At 29.7% G+C, this 23,118-nt stretch overlaps 1 protein-coding gene and 1 pseudogene across 3 annotated transcripts in view; both read left to right on the forward strand.

The window, feature by feature from the left end:
* LOC107164689 (uncharacterized) overlaps positions 1-22,757 on the forward strand; it is a 28,254-nt gene extending 5,497 nt beyond the window's left edge. For 2 of the 3 annotated variants that reach the window (XM_015512598.2, XM_015512597.2), the window contains exons 3-6: positions 6,583-7,110; positions 7,405-7,545; positions 18,413-18,640; positions 21,222-22,757. In XM_015512598.2, the coding sequence (XP_015368084.2) occupies positions 6,622-7,110; positions 7,405-7,545; positions 18,413-18,640; positions 21,222-21,524 (1,161 nt within the window). In that variant the 5' untranslated portion in view covers positions 6,583-6,621 and the 3' untranslated portion in view covers positions 21,525-22,757. Of the gene's footprint in view, positions 1-6,582; positions 7,111-7,404; positions 7,546-11,170; positions 15,238-18,412; positions 18,641-21,221 lie in introns of those variants that run through there. The other variant, XM_089215482.1, reaches the window with a different exon arrangement.
* LOC149062276 (zinc finger MYM-type protein 1-like) overlaps positions 1-23,118 on the forward strand; it is a 299,795-nt pseudogene that overhangs the window by 168,820 nt on the left and 107,857 nt on the right.

Below are 23,118 nucleotides of genomic sequence, written 5' to 3' on the forward strand. Positions count from 1 at the left end.
TCTAAGAGAATAGATTCGATAATTCGGGTTTCTTTTATATAAAGAGAGTAACAGAGAGAACTAACAAATGCATAATACATAAATAATATAATCTTTTTAATAATTTGTGTTCGAATCAATATTTAATATATTTTTTAACTATTTTAAAATTAAATTAAAAATATTATTTATACCAAAAGTTGTTCGATAGAATATATGATTAATGACAATAGGTAACTTTTTTTATACCCTATAAAAGCATAATATACAAAACAATAGAAAGCAAAATTGGCTACGTATCTAAATGGGATAACTATTCATGCCTACAAAATAAATACATAGGTACAACAATAATAAATCACAACATAATGAAATACACACTCGTACATAGGTATGTAGGTACTCGTAATAATAGTAAGCGGTTCAACGACTTGGGCATGTACAGGATTATATTATACTTATTTTAATATTATATAGTTTATTATAAAATTAAAGTTATAACGAGCGCAAGAGAAAAAGAAACCATGGTGATTGTAGAGTACCTTGGCCAACGATCTAGATCAGCATCAGATCGTATTGTCGAACTGCAAACCTACTCTATACATATCACAAATATACGTAATGATATTAAATTGATATAAATAATTAAAATATAAAAATATATATGACAAATTAATATTGTATGTCTACATCGTGCAACTTAAAATGTATATATCATAATATAAATTCAACATAATGCATAAGGCGATTAGCGAACGGGAAATGCCGCCTTTTACCGCCCCAGGTGAAACCAGCTCTGAAACCGCCGCCTCACCGTCGCCGTACGTACATTCATCCCGTATTATAAAATGCATTGCGACACTGTTAATCATTATTATTATTATTATTTTTTTTTTTTTGACTGTCCTAACGACGGACTCGTTGCAGACAGATCGTGACGGCGACCGCACGGAGTTTCAAATATTATCAGTCTTGTTCGTTCTTTGCAAAATGCGCGTTCATTATTGATTATTGTTAAATACCTACCGCCGGTTTCGAGCACCGTTATTGTACAATACATTGTGGTTTTTTTAGAAAATATACTCTACCTATTTAAGCTACCTGGCGCTTAGTTATTATACAACGGGTACTGTTCTGGAAGATACATTACGTTATGTAATGTATAACGAATACAAGTTATTTTCGTTCTTACAATTGAATACGTAATGACCTGTAACTGTAATGCACTGTTAAATTGGTATTTAAATAAAATATATGCATTTTAAGATCAAAATTATTAAAATTGTCTATTTTAACCCTTTTAAAATGCCATTGAGGCCTACTCTTCCAACCAATTATACTATCTATAATAGTCGACAAGTTTATTTGAAAGTCAGTTCTTATAGAGTGTAGGTCTAGTCATATACCTATATTACCGTTCGAACTCGAATATCTCAACAGATCACGAATCACATTACACGAACTTGTCTTTACGCCACTAGTAGGTATAAAATTATAGGTATGTCCAACATCCGCTGAAACAAAAGACACTGTTTATAACTGTATATCATATCCATACTATGGTAAACATCGGTTGCTGTGGTAGAAAGCCTCGATTTTAAGAATTTAATGTTAATATTATGCACAGATCGTAAATAACACAACATTACATTAATAATTATAATTCATAATAGGTGATCAGTGGCGGCTCTAGGGGAGGGGCCCAGGGGGCCATGCCCCCCCCCCCACCCGAAATCCAAAAAAAAAAAAATAGGCGAGTTTAATATAATATGATACGCTTTTATTATTACGGATTATATCGTTTATGATATCATTATATTATTTCGGGTTTTCCCGTGGCCGACCGCGATAGTATCTATCTGAACTGACCTTTTTTCTATTGTGAGTGTTTTATCGTCGGCGGCGTATAGATATGAATTGTTCCGAGAATTCTCTATGTATCTATGTGTTCAGACGTTTTTCGTAGTTCAGAGTAATATCGTTTTAATGATTGTAGCTTCACTAGCTTCATTTCACAACAGCGATTTTAAGCGACCAGACGACCAATATAGTTACCATAGAAAAAAATTTAATCTCCGGCTTGCAATTTACGTTGTAATGGTACGAATTATTTTAGCATATAAAATTATTTGATTAATTTCTTTACTCTAAACTCTTTATTTGATTTCAATAAGTATTTACTGTATTATAATCTCGGTTTATTATAGTATAGCGTGATTATAACATTAGAATTTTTAGATTATTAATTAAATGAAAAAAAAATGTTTTTATGATTAATGTTTTCAATAATTACTATAAAATATAGTACATAATATGTATTTTAAAGTTTTTAAACTACTGTAAGCCATTTTATACGGTACCTTACATTTTTAAATATTTTGACTCTCCAAAATTTTTTTTATCAACTTTTTTAAAATAAAACTTAAAAACCAAATATTTCAAATTCCTATAAATAGCTTAAAAATGATCGAAATATTTTGAAGAAAATTCAAATTTAAGCATTTTGTAAAAGTTTAAAGTTTCTACGGATAGTACCTACTTTTTTATAAAACGAAAAAAATTTAAAAAACATTATTATAATCAAAAATTATAATTCATATTTTAGCAACTTTGCCAGTCAGTGTAGCGACGGCTGAAAGATCTTTCTCGACATTGCGACGGCTTAAAACCTGGCTACACGAATGGTTGAGGACAGACTCAATGGTCTCGCTCTTATGCACATTCACCGAGACATATCTATAGATATAGAGAAAGTCATTGATAGATTTGCTAAAAATAAAAATAGAAAATTAGACTTTATTTTATAAATTGTAATGTATTTTTTATGTAATTTTTATGTTTATTTTGTGTATTTTTATAATGACTATTGACTAATGTGGGTAATATGTGGCACTAATTTTAATAAATATATTATTAAATATTAAAAAAAAAGTGTGATATTTTTGCCCCCCCCCCCCCCCAGAATCAAACTCTAGAGCCGCCACTGTTGGTGATAATACTATAACCTTTATAATTTTGTGACCCTCGCATTACCGAATCATACACCAATATATTGCAGTGCTAAATGGCCATCGGCACAGTGAATTAAGTCTTTAGACGTTTTTAAGTATTCATAAAACATTTCATCGGAATTCATGTACGATGTGTCGGTTTACCTATTACATACTGGAAAATATGTATAAATAAGTATTTAGTATATCTGTTGCCTACAGGCTATTGGTAATTCTTTATCTATATACCTACAGACCTACAAATATGGCACGTACTTTGGCAGTGGTTTTCAAACTTTTATTATACACGGCACACCGTACATTTCAAAAAAATTTCTCGGCACACTAACCTTTATTTATATGTACAAAATTGTTTTAAATTAATTATAATTTTATATGCATTTAATTACAAATGTGTGATTCATGGGCTAACAAATATTTTTAATTCTTAGACGAATAGTTGACAGTCCGCATTTCTTTCTCTACTGAATTTAACTTTTCTCGTTTTTTATTTTTGTTAGTACTAAAAACCCTTTTTCACAAAGATATGAGGTTGAGCGTCAAAATAATAGTCAATGCTTTTATAGATATTATTATTGAAAGCATTTATTTTCTTATATCGCAATACAATACAATAGGTCAGCGGTTCCCAACCTTTTTAGCAGGCGGTGCTCTATTGTTTGTACAAATTTTGTTGGTGCCCTTCTGTAAATATCACGAGGAATGTGATAAAAATAAGCACTAGTTTTCATTCATAACTGATTTAAATAATTTTGTCGAACATATTATTAACAAATTATAATTTTATAGTTGAAAGTAAAAAGAAAAAAATTCTGTTTTAATATTGAAAAACTAATAATTAATGAGATATTTGAGGCTGTTTATTTTTGGAAAGTTTGGCAATATTTTTATCTATTATTGAATTATTCGACAAGTCATATTAGAAACACTATAATATTTAATATTGGATATACAGATAGTATTCTAAGTAATTTTGTACGTAAGATAATTTTTTGTCTTTTCAACTACAGTAATTTTTTTATTTTTAATATATAATTTAATATTTTTTTTTCATTCTTGGAGCCTTCATGAGCCATGCATGGCGCCTCTTAAATGAGCTCGCGGTACCCTTAAGGTGCGGCCCCACTGGGAGCGATTCTGCGATTCTGCGTTTCGAGCGTTTTTGCGATTAATCGCCGAATATCAAACTATTTTGTTCTTTCAGCGATTACCGCGCGTGTAAAGCTACACGCGGCACGCGCTCAGTGGGGCCACTACATATGAGTTACATACTTTTGTTAAAATCGCTAAAATGCAAAATCGCTACACGCTATCGTAAAAACGCAAATCGCTCCCAGTGGGGCCGCAGCTTTAGAGCACCGCGATGCACAGGTTGGGAACCGCTTCAATAGGTAATTTATGGAAAAACTGTGGCACACCTAATGGATAGTTTGATCCAGTTTGAAAACCATTGTACTATGGCAAGAATAATAATTGTTTGAGTTGAATACTCTATACTCAAATGATAAATAATTAATAATTATTAATTGTATATAATTGGTAATCTACGAAAGTAGATTTATGATTAAAATTAACTTAATTTTTCATAATTAGGTAGGTACCTATGTACTCTATAGACAGTAATTGGTGATTAAAATAATGTACACATAAAGTACAATATATATTATATATTAATAGTGTGATGCATGAGAATTAAATAAAAAACAGGTTTTATACAAACGGCATTTTTTTTTATTTCGCCATACTGAATTTTTATCAACGCGTTCCATATATTTTGTGCAACAATTTGGGGCGTCGAACTTTTACCTGAAAATGTATGATATTTTTTTAAATTTTATAACGAAATATCAATTATTAATAGGGAGTCAATGATTGTGTAAAATATTCTATATATTGTGGACCACCTTGGTCAACACATGCTAGATGTGTAAACTATAATAATATATACAGCTGCAGGTGTATTTATTTGTCGAGTGAAAGTGTGCGCGAACTTCATCCTAAGGGGCGTTATCGCGGGCGTTTCCGCGGAATTTTGCAAAAAAAAATTCAATATGTTACCACATTTTTCATCATAAAAATAGCGTAAAGTAAGAAATTTAATCAATACATATCATATTTTATCAATATAATATTATACTCAGTACAAAAATGCAGCTGTAGGTATGTTCGTAGTCATCAGGTTATTATTACCGCGCCCGTTAACTGCTTTATACAGACCGCAAGACCGCAAAACGTTGTCGTGCTTTCCAATGTATAGGTAATAGGTGATATCGTTAATAAAACCAATATTGGTTTTTTGTTATTATTACCCATTTAACCTCTACTGGTTGATAATAAGCATCTAAAAACTATCGTCTATCATAAGTTCGAAGTACTCGACCCGGAGTTTGAAGCCGCAATGAAGTGACGTTAAAATGGGTCGTGGGGAAATTTTATGAGTCGTCACTCGACATCGATTAACTAATGTCGTAACAGCAATGTTATATTTTATGACTATTGCACACGAAAAACGTATTAATTTTCTACGAATCACCAAATCATAATATAGGTAAACACTACACTAGGTACGACAATAACGTGGATTTACAAACAAGTATTTAACTACGTGGGTGTCAGTGATGTGGTATCGCGTTATCCAGAAATGGGTTTCTAGTTCACAGGTACAAATTTCGGTACTACACTGTTTGTGTATGTAATTTGTATTATTATATTTTATTATAGACTTATTATACAATGATTAGCACATACCTATTGCGGTTACTGCGGGTGCCAGTGCACCTCAACAATTCGGGACAATTCGGGTTAACGAGTAGATATATATATATATATATATATATATATTACGAAATATTTGATTATGCTGCCCATCAATTTTATGATGATAATAATTTGTACTGTATTATGCTTAAGTTAAAACAGTGAAGGATGCAATCGCTCGGTAAACCGTTCGAATCATTAGCCCGATATCGCGGTTGGATAGACGACGTGTACATATTTATTGTAATATTATGTAGAATATGATAAATCTTTATTTCCAATGATGAAATTATACCATTACTGTTGTCGCTAATTTGATGTATTTGATTAATGATATGCTATTCGCTCTGCAGCGCTTAGACGAGGATGTAAAACGCGCATCTACGATTGCACATTTAAACAGACAATAATAATATATTAGATGTACTTATTCAATTAAAAGGATTAACTTATATTAATAGAAGGAAACTTGCAAATATTATATTAGATATTTATTTAAACAATTGCAAAGTTTACTTTTAAGATTAAATAATGAAACTGTAGGCATCATTTTTCATATTTTTAAAAGCAACATTAAAAATTAAATATATCACATCATGCAAACAGTAATAAAGCTATGTAGGTATAAACTCTTCTGCTCGCGATATAAGTTCGATTTTTCCGTTATAAACATGACATGATTGCCGAGTTGATTCACGTATTGAATTTTACACTAAATTTACACCTGAATTTATAAACGATTAAAATTTTGATTTAATTACACGTAAGACCATAAATTTGCAATCATAATAATGTCGAATGTCTTTCTATAACTTTTGGTTTTTCTATTTCACAGACTAACAGCCAAACATTACCGTTCTTCAGATAAACCAAAATGACATCTTCACAGACCTCGACGACATCGGTTCGACAATGTTCCGTCTTGTCGGCCATTCTACTGCTGTTGGTAGCGGTAGTCGCCAGTTTTCCATCAAGTGCTCGGTCATCCGCCATACGTCCTGCGTTGTCCACCGCATCGACCGATGCCGCTGCTTCGCCGTTAGTGCCGAGCAGTTGGCAAGGAGCTTCAGCCAACTACCCTGACGAACCGGCATCGGCCGCCGGAAGGACCGTGGTGGTCCGAAAAAAAAGAACATTGCTCAAACTCAAGCCACTCATCGTACTACCGGTCAAAGTCGCTTTGGGCACCGGCGCCAAGCTAGTGGCCGGGGCTAAGCTCGGAGCCAAAGCTGTTGGATTGGGCTCAAAGGCATTGGGCGTCGGTCTCGTTGGACTGAAAGCCGCCCATAAAGTGACGAAAGTGACAGTAAAGGCTGCCACCGCTCTGGGCGTCAAGGCAGTGTTGCTCAATTTTTTGTTCCAGGTACAATATATCTATAATATTCATGCGTATGCGTCAAGTCAGTGGCGTAGCTATAGTGGATAAATAACCTAACATATGAACAGTAATTCTAAATGTTCGAATATAGAACATAGATTCACTTATAAAAACAGGATACTTATTATATAACACTGTTTCTCATACAATAACTAGCTGTGACATTCTTGCAGCATGTGCAGGTCCAGCCCACACCATATTTTTCCCATTCGTACCTTAACACAATAATAATGAAAACTGATCGCGTCATTGTATTTATTTATTATTACGTGTCTGCAGAAAATCAATCAGGTGATCGATTTCAAGACCCGCTTGCTCAGCAACCTTGACCAGCGCAACCGGCAACAAAATGCACAATTCCTGTCACCAGTGTTGCCTCAATCCTCTTCGTCTTCAAAATCGGGATCGATTGGAAACAAGGTAAGCCTTCAGTGATACACGGATATATCGTGCATTCATTATTAGCATGTGCATATTCATAAAAAATATAGCTGTAATATATATAATATTTTAATGTACACTGGTACATGGTGAGAAAGCACGGAGTGGATATGAGTGGTATTACCGTATTGACGTATTTTGTAGACTACTAAAGAAGTACTTAGTATAGTGCTCGACTTGGGAAATACCCCAACTAATTTTTCAGAAATTTTCGCGTACTGCTACTTTTATTTTTAAGGGGAACGCACGGGACGCTGCATCATAAAAATGCACGTGATAACATAATAATTTTTTTCTATGTAAAACCTTGGATAGTAAATGGTAAAAAAGATTCAGAAGACAACCGTTGTCCAAAAAGGATAAAATTGTAAGATAAGAAAGAACATATACATATGATAAATTATGGAACTATTTAAATAAATAGTTAAAATGAATTGTTTTTTACTTCGTTTTTTTTTTAGTTTGTTATTATATTTTATAAATTATAACTATAATATTCAATATAATATTTGTAGTAATATTTTTTTAATTTTATTATTTATAAATATTATTTATATGATTTAAAGAAGGGCATTAGGGGGTGTGGGGGCGTACTCCCGTGGCTTAGAACGTTTAACAAGTGATGAAGACGCTCTTTTTTTAAAGTTAATAAAGTCCCTCTACCTTATTATTACCAAGTCGAGCACTGCCTATACAGTAGTATTAATTTACAGTGATAGAGAACGAAAAAGACGTGGAAGCGATTGGTGTTGTAGTCGAGACTTTATAGTGGAGGGTCAATCCGAAACATTATTACAACTTACCAATTATGTTTACCTATCGTATACAATTTGTAACCTAATGGTGAACAAAATGTTTCATAACAGAGCCTAAGATGTGTGATATAGTGGTAGTCAGAGTTGAATCAATGAGCAGTGATCCATCATATACTTACTATACAGAAAGAGGAAAGTTTTTACCACTCATATACCTACATGATTTATAAATTATTATACAGTTTAGGTATAGTCTGTATCTGTTACATACCACTTTGTGTACGCCACGCACTTCACAGTATTTTGTACTCACATATATAGTAAATATTATATACATATACAGTGGATTTTCAATAATTTGAATATAAATTGCATTAATCATAAAAAATAAAATATTACGATTTCAATAAATAAAAAAGTAATTCAAACAAAAAATACCTACGCTAACGTAGGCATTTATAGTTTCATTTTAATAAAAATAGTCGAATCAAAAATTTTTAAACTCGTATATTAAGAAAAAACAAAGTCATCCCAAACTAGATTTATTTTGTTTAATTTTATGTGAAATAAGTCTATTAACTATTTGAGTTTCTAGCTGACTTATAGCGTGTTACAATGCAACAATATGAGCTTTAACATGAGCTTAATTATTGTTAAACCACTGTATACGTATATAAAAAACGTATAACCATGAGCACTTGTACAATATTACACTAACCTTTTATATACTTATACACTATATTTTAACAATCACCACCGGCACCAACGTCAACTATACACCAAATAACCCTCCCACAACCATACTTTCGCCTCTATTTCTTCGTTACAAAATATAATTTATACGCTTGTAGAATACAAGTACAGGTCACCTATATACTACCTATAGTATTATAATGTTATCTAATATTTATGTGTACAAATCGTATGAATTGGTACGGTTAATGTGTAATGATTGTAAAATTTGTACTTTATTACTATCATAAAAATACTATACGACAAATTATGAATAGACTACAAATAAATACTATACCTACAAAATGCAGCATCATATTATACGATGACGATAGAATTCAATAATATTAAGTAACTTGATCATATGCGTTTGTGACAATGGTAGTGATACTAGAATACTACAATATATATAATTTCTCATATTCATATATGTATTAAATATATGCATAGCATACGACGAGGATGAAGACGACGGTAAGTGATTATGACGACATTTGTATTAATTATATAATGTGAATTTTAAATTCACACATACGGACCTATATAAATATACGATTATACCTGCAGTACGATGACGAGAAGAAAATATTATACAAAAAACTCTCACTAAAACCGACGAAAACAACAACAACAAAACGGCGGAGACATTTAAAACATATTCTATATATTATTATATAGGTGCTAAAAATTAAATACAAAATATCTTTGGCGGAACGGCTTCGATGGAGATTATAAACGGTACTATATTATGTTGAATACATCATTGTTATACTTATATATTTTATGCAGTATTACATTATGATATGGGTAATAAAGACGTACATAATATTATACATTATTCGATTACGGGATTTTATATTCGGATGTTGCCAGTATTTTATTCTTCGTAGAAAAAATGTATGAAATGATTTATATATTATATTTCATATTACTTATTATATTAAATTAATAATAAATCAGCTAATGAATTCGAAATAAACTATTACAAATAATAAATCAGCGCCTAAACAAAAATATAAAACTTGTTTTAAAAATTTCAGTTTTTCTTCGTAGGCAATTTTGAACGTCTTGTTCAACAGTTATAGAACCAACATTAAATTAAATTTTTAATTCGTTTGTAGCTGGGTGTTATTGTAGGAAAAACCCTAAAACTTTATAATGTTAAATAAATATTTTATCGATACCTACACCTAATTTATTTATTGCTCTGTTACTAAAATACGACATAAAATGACAATTATTACGACGACGACTTTTTAAATGCACGTCTGTGCAGCTGTATGCGTGTGTCATGTGTGTTTACGTATGTGTCTGATCATGCGCGCGTGTAGGCATGTTAGAGGGTGTGTGTGTGTGTGTGTGTGCGCGCGCGCGTGCAGAAAAAAGCGTACAAAATAGTATAGTTTTATGAACTAATAGCTAATAATATTATTATATTTAATTCAGTGCTTGGAAAACTTAATACCTAGCGACTGATAAATGTGGTCAACATTGATGTATACCTTTTCCCATGATTGCTCATAATATTAATTATAAAATCGTATGTCAAGAGTAGACAAGAGTTTCAATACATTGAAAACTTCACATTCACTTTTTAACCGAATCTAATATCAATACTTGGATTGTAATTACCAATTCACTTTCAAACTGTAGCTGATAAATTTACCTATACAGCTATACAGTATAAATAGATAAACGTGATAACATATTAATTACACTACTATGGTGCCGATTGATAATTTCATAATGATTACCTATATAATTATTAAATTGTGTACGATAGCCGACACAATTCTCTTTGTTTTCTTTTATCTTCTTACGGCATAATCAATATCGACAATAATTTCAATTCTCTGATACTATTTTATTATTATCTATGGCTAAACATCACATTTAAACGCTAAAAATTCGAGTAAAGTATTAACCGAAACGCAATTCATGGATAAATGGAATTATATTAATAAAACTATGAAGTAGTTTGCGTCATATGCTGGTTTAACCACATAACTGAATTCTGGCACTGAATTTATAATTTATTATTAAATAATAAAAAATATATATACTATGAATAACATCCAACGACGAATGTGTGTCTGTGTGCGTGTGTGTGTGTTTAGGACAACGCCACCGGTGCCGCAGCTTTTGTCCCTGCACCGGACTTTGTGGCTGCCCCTGATACTACGGGGTTCGTCACGAACGCGCCATCGCCTGCAGCACCAGCTTTCGTACCAGGATCAGACCTGATCGCTTCGCCACCACCACCATCATCACAGCCAGATTTTGATGGACCCCCATCGGACTTTGTCGGTACCCCGACAAATTTTGATAGCACTTCATCGAGCTTTGGCGGCGCTTCTTCTGGATTTCCCGCTTTCCAGCCGAGCTTTGCCTCCGAACCTTCAGGTTTTGCAGCAACAAACGACGACGGATCGCCATCGTCAGAGACGTCTTTCTAGAAATATGCATGTTCTCGTCATCGTCATATCGTCGTCTCCTCGATCGCATCCACACTTGCCAATCACACCGCCATTATATTTGCCATAAATCATAATTGTCATTTATATAATTATATATCATCCATAATTATATGATTATAAATCATAATCATACACACACACATATATATATATATAAGTATAGTCATAACGTATATAGTCATAACTCATAGAGAATAATTTAAGTTTTTGTATAGTAACTGGTTATATGCGTAATTAAGGGATACTTATGTAGTTATGTGTGATTAGCTCCTTCATAAACTATGCAATTAGTAGACTAACTGAAAAAATAGAGAGATCCAGCATATCACTAGTTTTTTATCGAAATTATGTCACTAATACACAAGGTAGATAGTATGTACCCGGTACCGTAATGCATTTTTATGACAATTTAGCCACACATACACTCAAGTGTAACGGATAATCAAAAATTTCGTTTTTTATAACATTATGTAATATTTAGGTATATTAACGCATATTAATTGCATATATTATTATATTATCACAAATCTAAAATTCACGTAAGTAAATTATTTTAACGTTCAACAATGGTCACACGTCTTATAAATTATAATAAAATATCACGAAGTTAATGTTTATTATAGTATGATATACTCGTATATACTTACATAATGAATACCTAATAATTTGCATATACAGGTTCACGAGACTACGTGAGCATCTTAAAATATGAATGTGTTTTATATATAATATGTTATAATACTATACACCACCGAGGTTCAGTGATGATTAAACTTCACTTTCATACACATTCATACATGTTGATTATGGTTGTTTCAACATCCAATAATGTAGGTAGTGTACAATCACTATCGTCTCTTCTTCATCGCCGCCGTTTTCATAATTTGTATTATTTAGGCACGAGTGCTGTTCGCAGGATTTTTAACTATCCTTTCATCACACTAGTAATCATTATAATTATCATACTAGGTATTAAACCGCATTATCGTTTGCACGATTTTCAATTTTCATCGCCATAATCTTAAATCGTTATGGTCCGTCAATGATCATTTCACCAACCAATCACCGTAATCTTATAGGTACACTATAATATCTAGTATCAAAAATTCATCATTCATGAGTATTAATAATTTAATATAATATTACCTACATATTAAATGTTCACGTAATCCGACTGAAGTTAGTTAGGATCGTCTATATAGGTTTTAGTTAGTCTTAGTAATTAGTAGGCCTGTTGGTATATTATTTATTACTATACAGTAATCGTGAAATTATTTTTCTCAAAAGTAGTTTCTATAACTCGTTCGATATAATTTTACAATATTAGTTACAATTAAAAAGGTGGTTGTTGATTATTATATAGTAATATATTATATTACAATAATAAAATTCGGAGTGAATAATTTAAAGCAATATCGTAATATATTTGAGGAATCAACAACAAAACGTACTGTAGACCTTGCGAATCAGTCTTGACGTCTTATGACGTTTACTGTATACCACGGCACTTGGTTAATTAATATTTTGGAACAATATTTGTATATTAATAATATTATCAGTGTACATATTTATTTTTCATCTGCCATTAATATTTTAAGAGTGGCTTGGAATTTATAAGTCTTTATAAAGGGTCTAATGTAGCTTCTAAAATCATTAACTTATCAGGTTTATATCTTTTCAATATTACTAGTATAAATAATATACTTATAGAATATTTTTTGCTCTGTAATTTCAAATAGTCTAAAAGTTTTTCATAACTTTATTAAATAAATCAAAATATTTGAATCTCAATATTTCTAAATAATAATACTATTTTTAAGTGGTTGTATATACAGAACATTTCGTTGAGTCTGATAATTAAAAAAATTATTTCTGTTTTCTATAAAAAATTAACCAACAAAACTTGTTAAAAATTTTAAATCAATATTTTTATCAATGAAGAATACTTTTATTCTAAACCCACGCCATTAATATTTGTGTCAACTAGAAGTCTTCCGTCGTTATCAATGTTGTTATTGTCATAATAGATTATTTTATGTAGGTATAATAGGTACATATTTGATAATTTTCCCTAGCCTTAGAAAAGTCATATAGGGTGGGTGTTTAAGTTAAAATTACTATAGACAATAGCTAATAGAAATAAAAAAAAAACATAGGTAGCCCTTATTATTTTAAAGCCATTTATATTTATTAACAAATAACAGGCATACACTACACTACTAAACATATATAGCAGCAGTTCCCAACCTTTTTAGCAGGCGGTGCTCTATTGTTTGTACAAATTTTGTTAGGTGCCCTTCTGTAAATATCACGAGGAATGTGATAAAAATAAACACTAGTTTTCATTCATAACTGATTTAAATAATTTTGTCGAACATATTATTAACAAATTATAATTTTATAGTTGAAAGTAAAAAGAAAAAATTCTGTTTTAATATTGAAAAACTAATAATTAATGAGATATTTGAGGCTGTTTATTTTTGGAAAATTTGGCAATATTTTTATCTATTATTGAATTATTCGACAAGTCATATTAGAAACACTATATTTAACATTGGATATACAGATAGTATTCTAAGTAATTTTGTACGTAAGATAATTTTTTGTCTTTTCAACTACAATACATTTTTTATTTTTAATATATAATTTAATAATTTTTTTCATTCTCGGATGAGCCATGCATGGCGCCCCTTAAATGAGCTCGTGGTGTACAGGTTGGGAACCGCTGATATATAGTGTAATATACGTAGATTAGTGTAGTTGGTTATTTAATATTATTCACTATAGTCTATAGACATATTGTATTATACCATATAATATATAATATAATATAATATTGTATGATACCCGAGTATACAATTTTACCGAGTGCAATAATTTCAAACACGTAGGTTCGATTCTTTATTTGTTTCTAAAATTAATTCGGTTCCTACCAGGAAAGTATTTTTCACATGTTCATGTCCCACCCATTAACCATATTTTATACTTTTTATTACAAAATTAAACCGTTTAAAAAAAAAAAAAATATGAGTTTTAACTTTGTATAACTTGAATTATCTGTTTATACCCCCTCCCCTCAATCATGATAAATTTCTAAATATCCCCTTAGTACCTAAGTTACATCGGTTACATCTAATCCATTTTTATGTTAATTCTCCAATTATATTTAATATTTAGATATATTAGAATCGAAGACAAAATATATATTATTTTTAAAATGTACCATTACCTACTTATACACTTCGTCCTTGTTTAATTTTTCTGTATACAATTTGGGTATAAAGTTACCACATTTACCATTGTAAGATTTAAGTGATGTAATTTAATATTAAAGTTGATTATTCAATATTACATTATTATAAACTATTTTGTATGTATACAGAATTCCCTCGTTATCCGCTGATGTTAGGTTCTAGCAAATTTGCGTAGATAACAAAACCGTGAATAACGAGACCACTATAAAACCATGTAAAGTTTGTTTAATAGTGATAAAATACATTGGTTATTAAACAAAGGCTATTTTCAATTTAAACGTGGATAATAGAAACCGTGGTTAAAAAATCCGTGGATAACGAGGGATATCTATAATACTTATATATTATTATATTCGTGATGATATTTATATATTCTAATTGTTATATTTATTTAATTGTTAATGTATTTTAATAAGTAAAAATAATTAAACGACTATTTCACATTTGAAAGAATATATTTTTATTATTATTATTATCATCATCATGACGCATTTAACTTGATATGAATTTTATGCTCACACAACGTCATAGTTATTTTACCATATGTCATCAATCATCATCCATCGCTTCCCATTTCGAATGCCAATTATAAAGATTAGAATATTTCAGCAGAATATACGTATTGCGTAACAGTTATCCTATAATATGATAATAACATTTTGCTCGGATCATAATAAAGATTATAGATTGCTTGTATTGATCCGCAACATTTAAAATTCTAAATTGACGAGTTTCAAATCTGATGACAAATTCTAAGCAGATTGTTAGGTGCCATTGGTTTGTGAACAAATATTCAATGAGATAAAGATTATAAAAATAAAGAGACGTAGCATCATCAAATTAGGCAGATAACTGTTTAAGAATTTTAGAGTTATGTCACACGAGCGTTCAATCAACGGACGTTACTTTTCCAATAAATTACACAAGCTATAAGAACAACGTCAGTTTTCATCAATATGGATGACCAGGAAGTTGCGATTTCTGTATAAACTGCTTTGAAAATTATTCGCAAAAAAAAAAAGAATGCAAAGAAAATGGTGGGTGCACCCAATTAATGGTGAAAGATTATTGCATGGTGATTTTCACACCCTTTAGATTGAATTGCGAGCTGATAATGTAAGTTTTTTTAATTGCTTTCGTGTCTGTTACGTCATTTGATGACATTTTTATTAAAATTTAACACAATATTGAACTCAAGATACGAATATGAGATCAGCGATACCACCCAAAGAAATGGTTGCTGTTACTCTAAGGTAAGTAAAAATAAAATAAATTATCATTATTATTGATAGTTTTAGATTCATATTATAATATTAGCATTAATTTACAAGTAATTATTAAAAATAAATATACAATCTTGCATATTATAATAAGTATTGAAAATAATTATGTGCACATAATCTTACATGTAAGAAGAAAATAATTGATTAACTTGAAACATTTTAAAATTATACAAGTTTTGTACTTTTGACAATTTTTAAATAAAAAAAATAAAAATATTGTTACTACAAATCATAAAAATTCGTCATTTGTTGATTGGTTTGATGGTGGATTTTGATCTTCTGGAGAAAACTGTGTTTAATATGTCTGTATAGAATTAGAAGAAGATGCTGAGTTTGAATGCAATGCATTTGGTTGCAAATATTGGTTGTTACATGTATAACATATTGTGATGAGGATTAGGTGCAACAGTAAAAGTATGAGGGATTGAAGACTGTCACGAACACTTCTCCATTTTTAAATAACTTCTTGTATTATAAAACGCAAATTTATTTAATCTTAGATTCTAAGTATTAAGTGGAATGAAGTATGTATTAATTTTACATTGATTTATTTTTTAGAATTTATAAGTAGGAAAAATATTAAATTTTTATATTTTTAGATACTTGGGAAGTTCAAATAACCTTCATGTACCTACGTGTATATAGTTGGTTGATCTACTGTAACATACTGATACATACTACATAGATTGTCTCGGGCAAGGCGTTACGTAAAATGTTCGTTCGGAATTATCAAATAAGTGGAGAACATTCCAGTGACCAATTGATGATAGTGGGGAATTTGGTATTGATATTGTTAAATGTTGTCACGTGTTACATCATTTTGTAAGTGACCGTGACGGTTTTAAATTCGAAGATACCTTTAACAATTACAGGAATGGAGGATCTCGAAAATTATAATAATGTATACACCTGTGACGTTTATATATAAATAGAATAGTATAGATATCGGGATGCTCTAGCTAACTATCTTGTTTCTGAATATGGAGTTTACCTTACATGGAATTACCTAGGCAAAATTAAATTAAATTTTTATATTCATTATATATAATAATAATATTATGTATCATTTACACCTCTGTATTTTATATTTTTCAATTACCTATATCGTGTCTTGATTTGATATTTTCAATAAATAATTATATAATAATAAACAATAAACAAATTGCATATTTCAGCTGTTATATCTCTGGATCTAAAATAAATGAATTCGGTTCTTCACAGCATAATCAATTTAGATTTACAACTTATAAATTTAATTACACCTAAATTGTAGTTATTGGTCATTGAAACTTATTGCTAAACATTGTTTCTATTCACCCACAATAACGGTAACTAGTATCTACTTAATATTTACCGATTATTTTTTTTTTCAATTTCGGTGTTATTAAAATTGTCATAAAAAGCAGACGTAACGGTCAATCAAGCTTCATTTTTTTCAGTTTCCATACTGAACAATTTTAATTGAACTTCAAAGAATTTAAATAATTTAACTCAAAATATTAGTTGTATAAAATTAATAATATATTTTGGCTTCTACAAGTGAAAAACATGTACTAAAATACTGAAAAATTTACAAAAACGGACGTTAAAACAACGTCCGTGTTACCTCGCCCTTAAACATACTAACGCCGGGACTTCGGGTTGCATGAAAAATGTATTGTTGAATGCTTCAATAAAATTTAATGGGTCAACCATGGGCTACTAAATCATGTGTAAAATACCATTGGCATTTAGCTTACTATCGAATAATTGTTAATGTAACCCAACATTAGTCTCTAACATAGCGTCGATGAACATGTTATCAACATATATATTTCAAGTCTTAAAAAAAATCAAATATCTACATTAAAATTTAGTTTGAAGTGTTTGGGACACATCATTTTTTTTTTTTTTAAAGAAATTTACAATCTATACCTTAGGCACAATGAGTAAATGTAATATGGTATAAGGTATCAAAACAATTAATATTAATAATAAAAAGAGTTTACAATAAATTATATAGTACATGTTATAATCATAAAAAAATTAAATCATTTTTTGAATTAAAAAAATTATTTTAATATAAAATATGTAAAATTATATTGGTTTACAGACCCGTTGTTATTTATGTCACAGATCTTCAATTGTCCATATCTTGTTGATAATTTTTATATTGCTATCAAAAAACGCTTTTTTATGATTTTTTTTAAAATTATTCAATTATTATTGCTACAATTTATTAATAATAATACAATATACACCTAAATTATATATACATCAAAATACAATAAAAAAAAAAAAAAATGTATATATTAAAATTTAATTATTTATATTTTTTGTAACACGGTTTGGACATTGCATTGCAGGAAGACGACGACTTTCTGGCATCGGTACCAGGCACTAGCGACCAACAAGTTTTGGCCCAAGAACAGACGAAATCTTCAGCCACAGCACCGGCAGTGGCGCCGCTGGAAGACGACAGCGAAGTGACATTCGATGCCAACAAAGTTACTCTACAGGTTCCGGACAGGCTATTTGGTCCCAGTTTCACGGCTGTCAACGGCATATCACAAGCCATCGGCAACGTTATACAGGTATACAATACACTAATTTGATGGTAAGAACATTATTTGTGTTTGTTTGTGGGTTACTTTATGATACTTCAATTTTTTTATTAAGTAATGTGTATTTTATATAATTACGTAAATCAAAAAACTTATAACTAATTTAAAAACTGAATTAAAGTAAAACACTCATAAACACAAATAATATTCTTACTTTCAAGTTTCATAATAGATCAATTCACTCTGATTTTCAAACTCAAACGAAGCTAAACGTAATCTCCGTTAGTTTAAAAATTGGAGTGAATTGACTTCTTATAAAATGTAAAGCTAAGATTATTATTTAGGGCAAATTATTTACATTTTTAAAATGCTCATAATTCGATTTAAAATTAAAATTTAACAAAAATACTATAAGATATCCTAATAAAAATATCAGCTTTAAATTTTATAAGAGGTTAATCAACTCAAATTTTTAAGTTAGCAAAGCATAATCTACTGAACGCACAATTTACTATGTTATATGCCTACTTGTGAAACGGAAACCACAAATGTTTGTGGAGTATCAACACTTACAAAAAAGTATTATACTATTAAACTGATTTTGATAATATCACATCCTCTATTCAGGATCGTCTATTCTTTAAATTCAACGTTGTAGTTTAAGAATAATACATTTAAAATTAAAAAATTGAACCAAGAATAAATTATAAATTAATTCACTGGTAAAAAGTTTTTCTACAAAGTTTTCGATGGTCAAAATGCCATGTATAATATCAGTGTTGGAAAGTATTTGAATAAAAGTATTCAAATACTTTTTTACGTATTGAATACTTTTTAAAATACTTTTATTTTTGAAGTGTTTAAACGATATTTTAAATAAATTTTTTTAGTATTGAATACTATTTTATTGAATACTTTTTTTATTCCTTTAATTCTTTATTCATTGTCAAATAATAATAATGTCATAATAATATTATAAATATAATATTATTTTATCATTTATGAACAATTTGATATCGGTTTTAGTTTTCGTCTATTAATAGCCTAACTAAATATGTTTTACTTCGAGAAACCGTCTGTTTACCGTCGACGACGATCGCAATAATTCGCAACGGTACGTTATCGGTACCTACTACCTAGCAGTGCGTCAGTAGAGAGAGTGTTTAATGTTGGTGGTGCAACAATCACCAAAAAAAGAACTAAAATGACTGATAAACATTTCGAACAAATTATGTTCTTAAAATGCAACACACAAATGTTCGATTAATATTATATATTAATATATTATGAATGATTCAGAATTAAATTGATTTTTTTGTTTTGTATTTGAAAATTATGTCAAATACTTTTAAAAAGTATTTTTTACAACACTGTATAATATAACCCTCACTTATAAATAACAAAATATTACATTTTCTTGTGTTTAACCAATTGTAACCCACCATTTAACTACTATAATTTTAATATTTATCTTAATAATTTATCCTAACGCCGTAACCCAATAAGATAAATAGTGACAAATGCTGTAAACTTCATAAAAATGTTTTCAAGAATTAAAATATTTTATGAATGTTATCAAGTATTAAAAATGCCAGAATAAAATATTCAGTTAAAATTTCATGTACCTACGCTAATTCGTTTTAGAGTTACACCAATATCCAAAATTGATTTTCTCAAAAACCGGTTTAGCATAAAAATCCCCGTTTTTTCAAAATTTTTTTCCTAGCGCTTTTGAAAAATACTAAGAATTTAAAATTTTGACCCTCTCAATACAATAATTAGATTCAACTTCCCATCGGAAAAGCTACTGAAGTGGAAAATCTGGGCATTATTTCGACAAACTATCATGTGAAAAACACAAAAAAAAAAAAAAAAAAATAAAAAAAAAACACATATTATTGTAAAATTAAATTAATATCACTCCGCTAAGAATCTAAAAGTAAAGATGCTTGAATTTACAACAAGTTTATTTAGCCAAAGCTCATTTTTATTTTTAAGATTCAATCTTTTAATTATTAAATATTGATTTATATAATTTTAAACATTTATTACTTATCAAAAAAGCTAGGTAGGTAGCTTAAATTAAAAAATATCTTAACTTATGTATAATTTTCGTGGTAAACGTGTTTATGGATGTATCTAGTCTTGTCGGTTGCCAGTTTTGTGGAAGAAAACATTGTCTACATAGTACATATTAATGATTAATAATTATCTACTAGGTATATGCTTAATTATAATAAACTAAGTTTTAATCGAATGAAAGAATTTCCTATACTTACATAGTTCATTAAAAATTATAAATTTGTCTCACGTCACTTTTGCCATACCTGATATGTTATCTCCGTCTAATAAACATAGCAAATTAATTTTAGTAGAATATTTATTCTATTATTAAAGATAACCACACAATATAGGTTCTGCTGAACGAAAAATTTCTGTTGTATGTTTATAAGACACAGGCAAGTGACAACACATGTCATGTAGGACGTTAGATGTATTCTTAATTATATTTAGTCCTCGCCGTATTCATGAAAAATGATTTTTAGTTTTATATAAAATATATATTATATATTATTTTATTATCATTGTCATTTCCATTGTTGTCATCCAGAACGCAGCTGGCAGATTGGCTCGGCTCGTGGACGCTATCAAGGCGGCCATTTGGCGCAAAGCGGCCAGCCTCTCGTCTATCAGTAATTCGAGTGGTAGTTTTGGTGGCAACGGAGGCTCATCAGGCACGTTAACGGCAAACAGAGGATCTCGAGACGCAGCGACTGATCTGCATAGCAACGACGGATTGGACTTGGACCCACTTGATGAGGCAGCGTCCGCGCCGTCTGCGTCATCCAAGAAACTCAATGCGACTGATTTGGGTGCAGATGCCACTAATACAGGTGGTGGAAGCAACAAGTGATACTGCCGTAGTGACGGTTCATAACAGTCGTTGTATATTAGCTGTCATTCCATTAGCATAGCAATAAAGTTTTTGTTACCGAATAATAATACTATTGTGATATCGTACGTCTACCTATCGAACGATGTGTAAATATTACGATGTATGAATATTATACAAGGTGGATGTCAGCTCAACGATCGATTCCTCTCATTATTAAAAACTGTTGAAATCTTATAATTTATAATACTTATTTTTGGTTACATTTCATGAGTATTTGTAAGATATAACTTACGTCTTGCATGATGGTCGAGTATCGTCGACTTCAAAATTTCATATTACCTTCCATTTTTATAATATACAGGCGCGCATACAATGAAGGCGTCGGAATATTTTCAAAAAAAAAAAGATTCTAAATGGATATTATATACATGGGCGATGGGCTTTCATGATTTTTTATAAAGATAAAATACTTTTATGACAACGTAATATTGAGTCTATTAAATCGTTTCCTTTACATGCGCCTGAAAATACAATATATTGCCTTTTTTTTATTATAAAATATATATTTTTTAACGAATTTAAGATTTTACTCTTTTACACAATTTTCGGTAATTTAAAAGATTGGCGATATTTATGAACGATTGTCTTCGCTCTGTGTGTATCTATTATATAAATAGTGCACGAGTATAATATTATATACATTAAAAAAAAATACGGTAGACCTGAATATAGTTTATGTTTAAATTGCATGTATATCTAAGTGTAAACGGGGATTTTTTTGTTGTAAATAATTATTATTTATAGATATTAAATATGTTATACTATTATTATGTTTTTAAATGATAATCAAAACTAAATAGAAAACATGTATTATAACCTAGGTATAGTGAATATATGAGAGTATGAACATTTTACCTAATATTATTGCCATGTTTACATACGTATATCATAAACTATTAATTACAAATAATAATATTAACTATAATCTATATAGGTTATAGAATGTATAATGTATATCGTCAACATTTGTAGTTGCACACCTCATATTGTACATTATTATTATAAGAGCAATTTTTTTCACAGAGTGTTGAATTTTTATATTGTAATATTTAGTTGTATATTGTTGTGTACCTATCTTGGGTATAAAAGGGCCTGTGATCAATTGTATTTATAAATTAGTAGATTTTTATACATTGAGTGTTTACTTATAAACTATTACTCGTGTACCAAAATACACGTTATATTAATCAATTGCAAATGTTATTATTATTGGTTGTAGTATTGTACCTAGATCCTATTATTTTCTGTAACACATATTGATGTAGATCCAATGCAAGTTAGGTTACTTGGCATATTTATTGTTCATTCTATAAAAAAAATAAAGAATAAAAGGATTCTAGCTGTTTTTATGTGATTACCAACTGACGCGATGCCGCGTTATAGCCGCTTGAATACAAACAGCAAATACTGTAAATGATAATACAGGACACTCAAATCTAAACAATAGAGACCAACTAGGCCCTAAATATAACTATTATTGCCCATATTTGTGCCTTAAAGTAAATAGTATTTCCTACCTAAATAATAATTTATACACTGAACCAAATATCAC

The sequence above is a fragment of the Diuraphis noxia genome, unplaced genomic scaffold (assembly GCF_037042655.1).
Source record: "Diuraphis noxia isolate RWA-SAM2 unplaced genomic scaffold, SU_Dnox_SAM2 contig0001, whole genome shotgun sequence".
Taxonomy (NCBI): Eukaryota; Metazoa; Arthropoda; class Insecta; order Hemiptera; family Aphididae; genus Diuraphis; species Diuraphis noxia.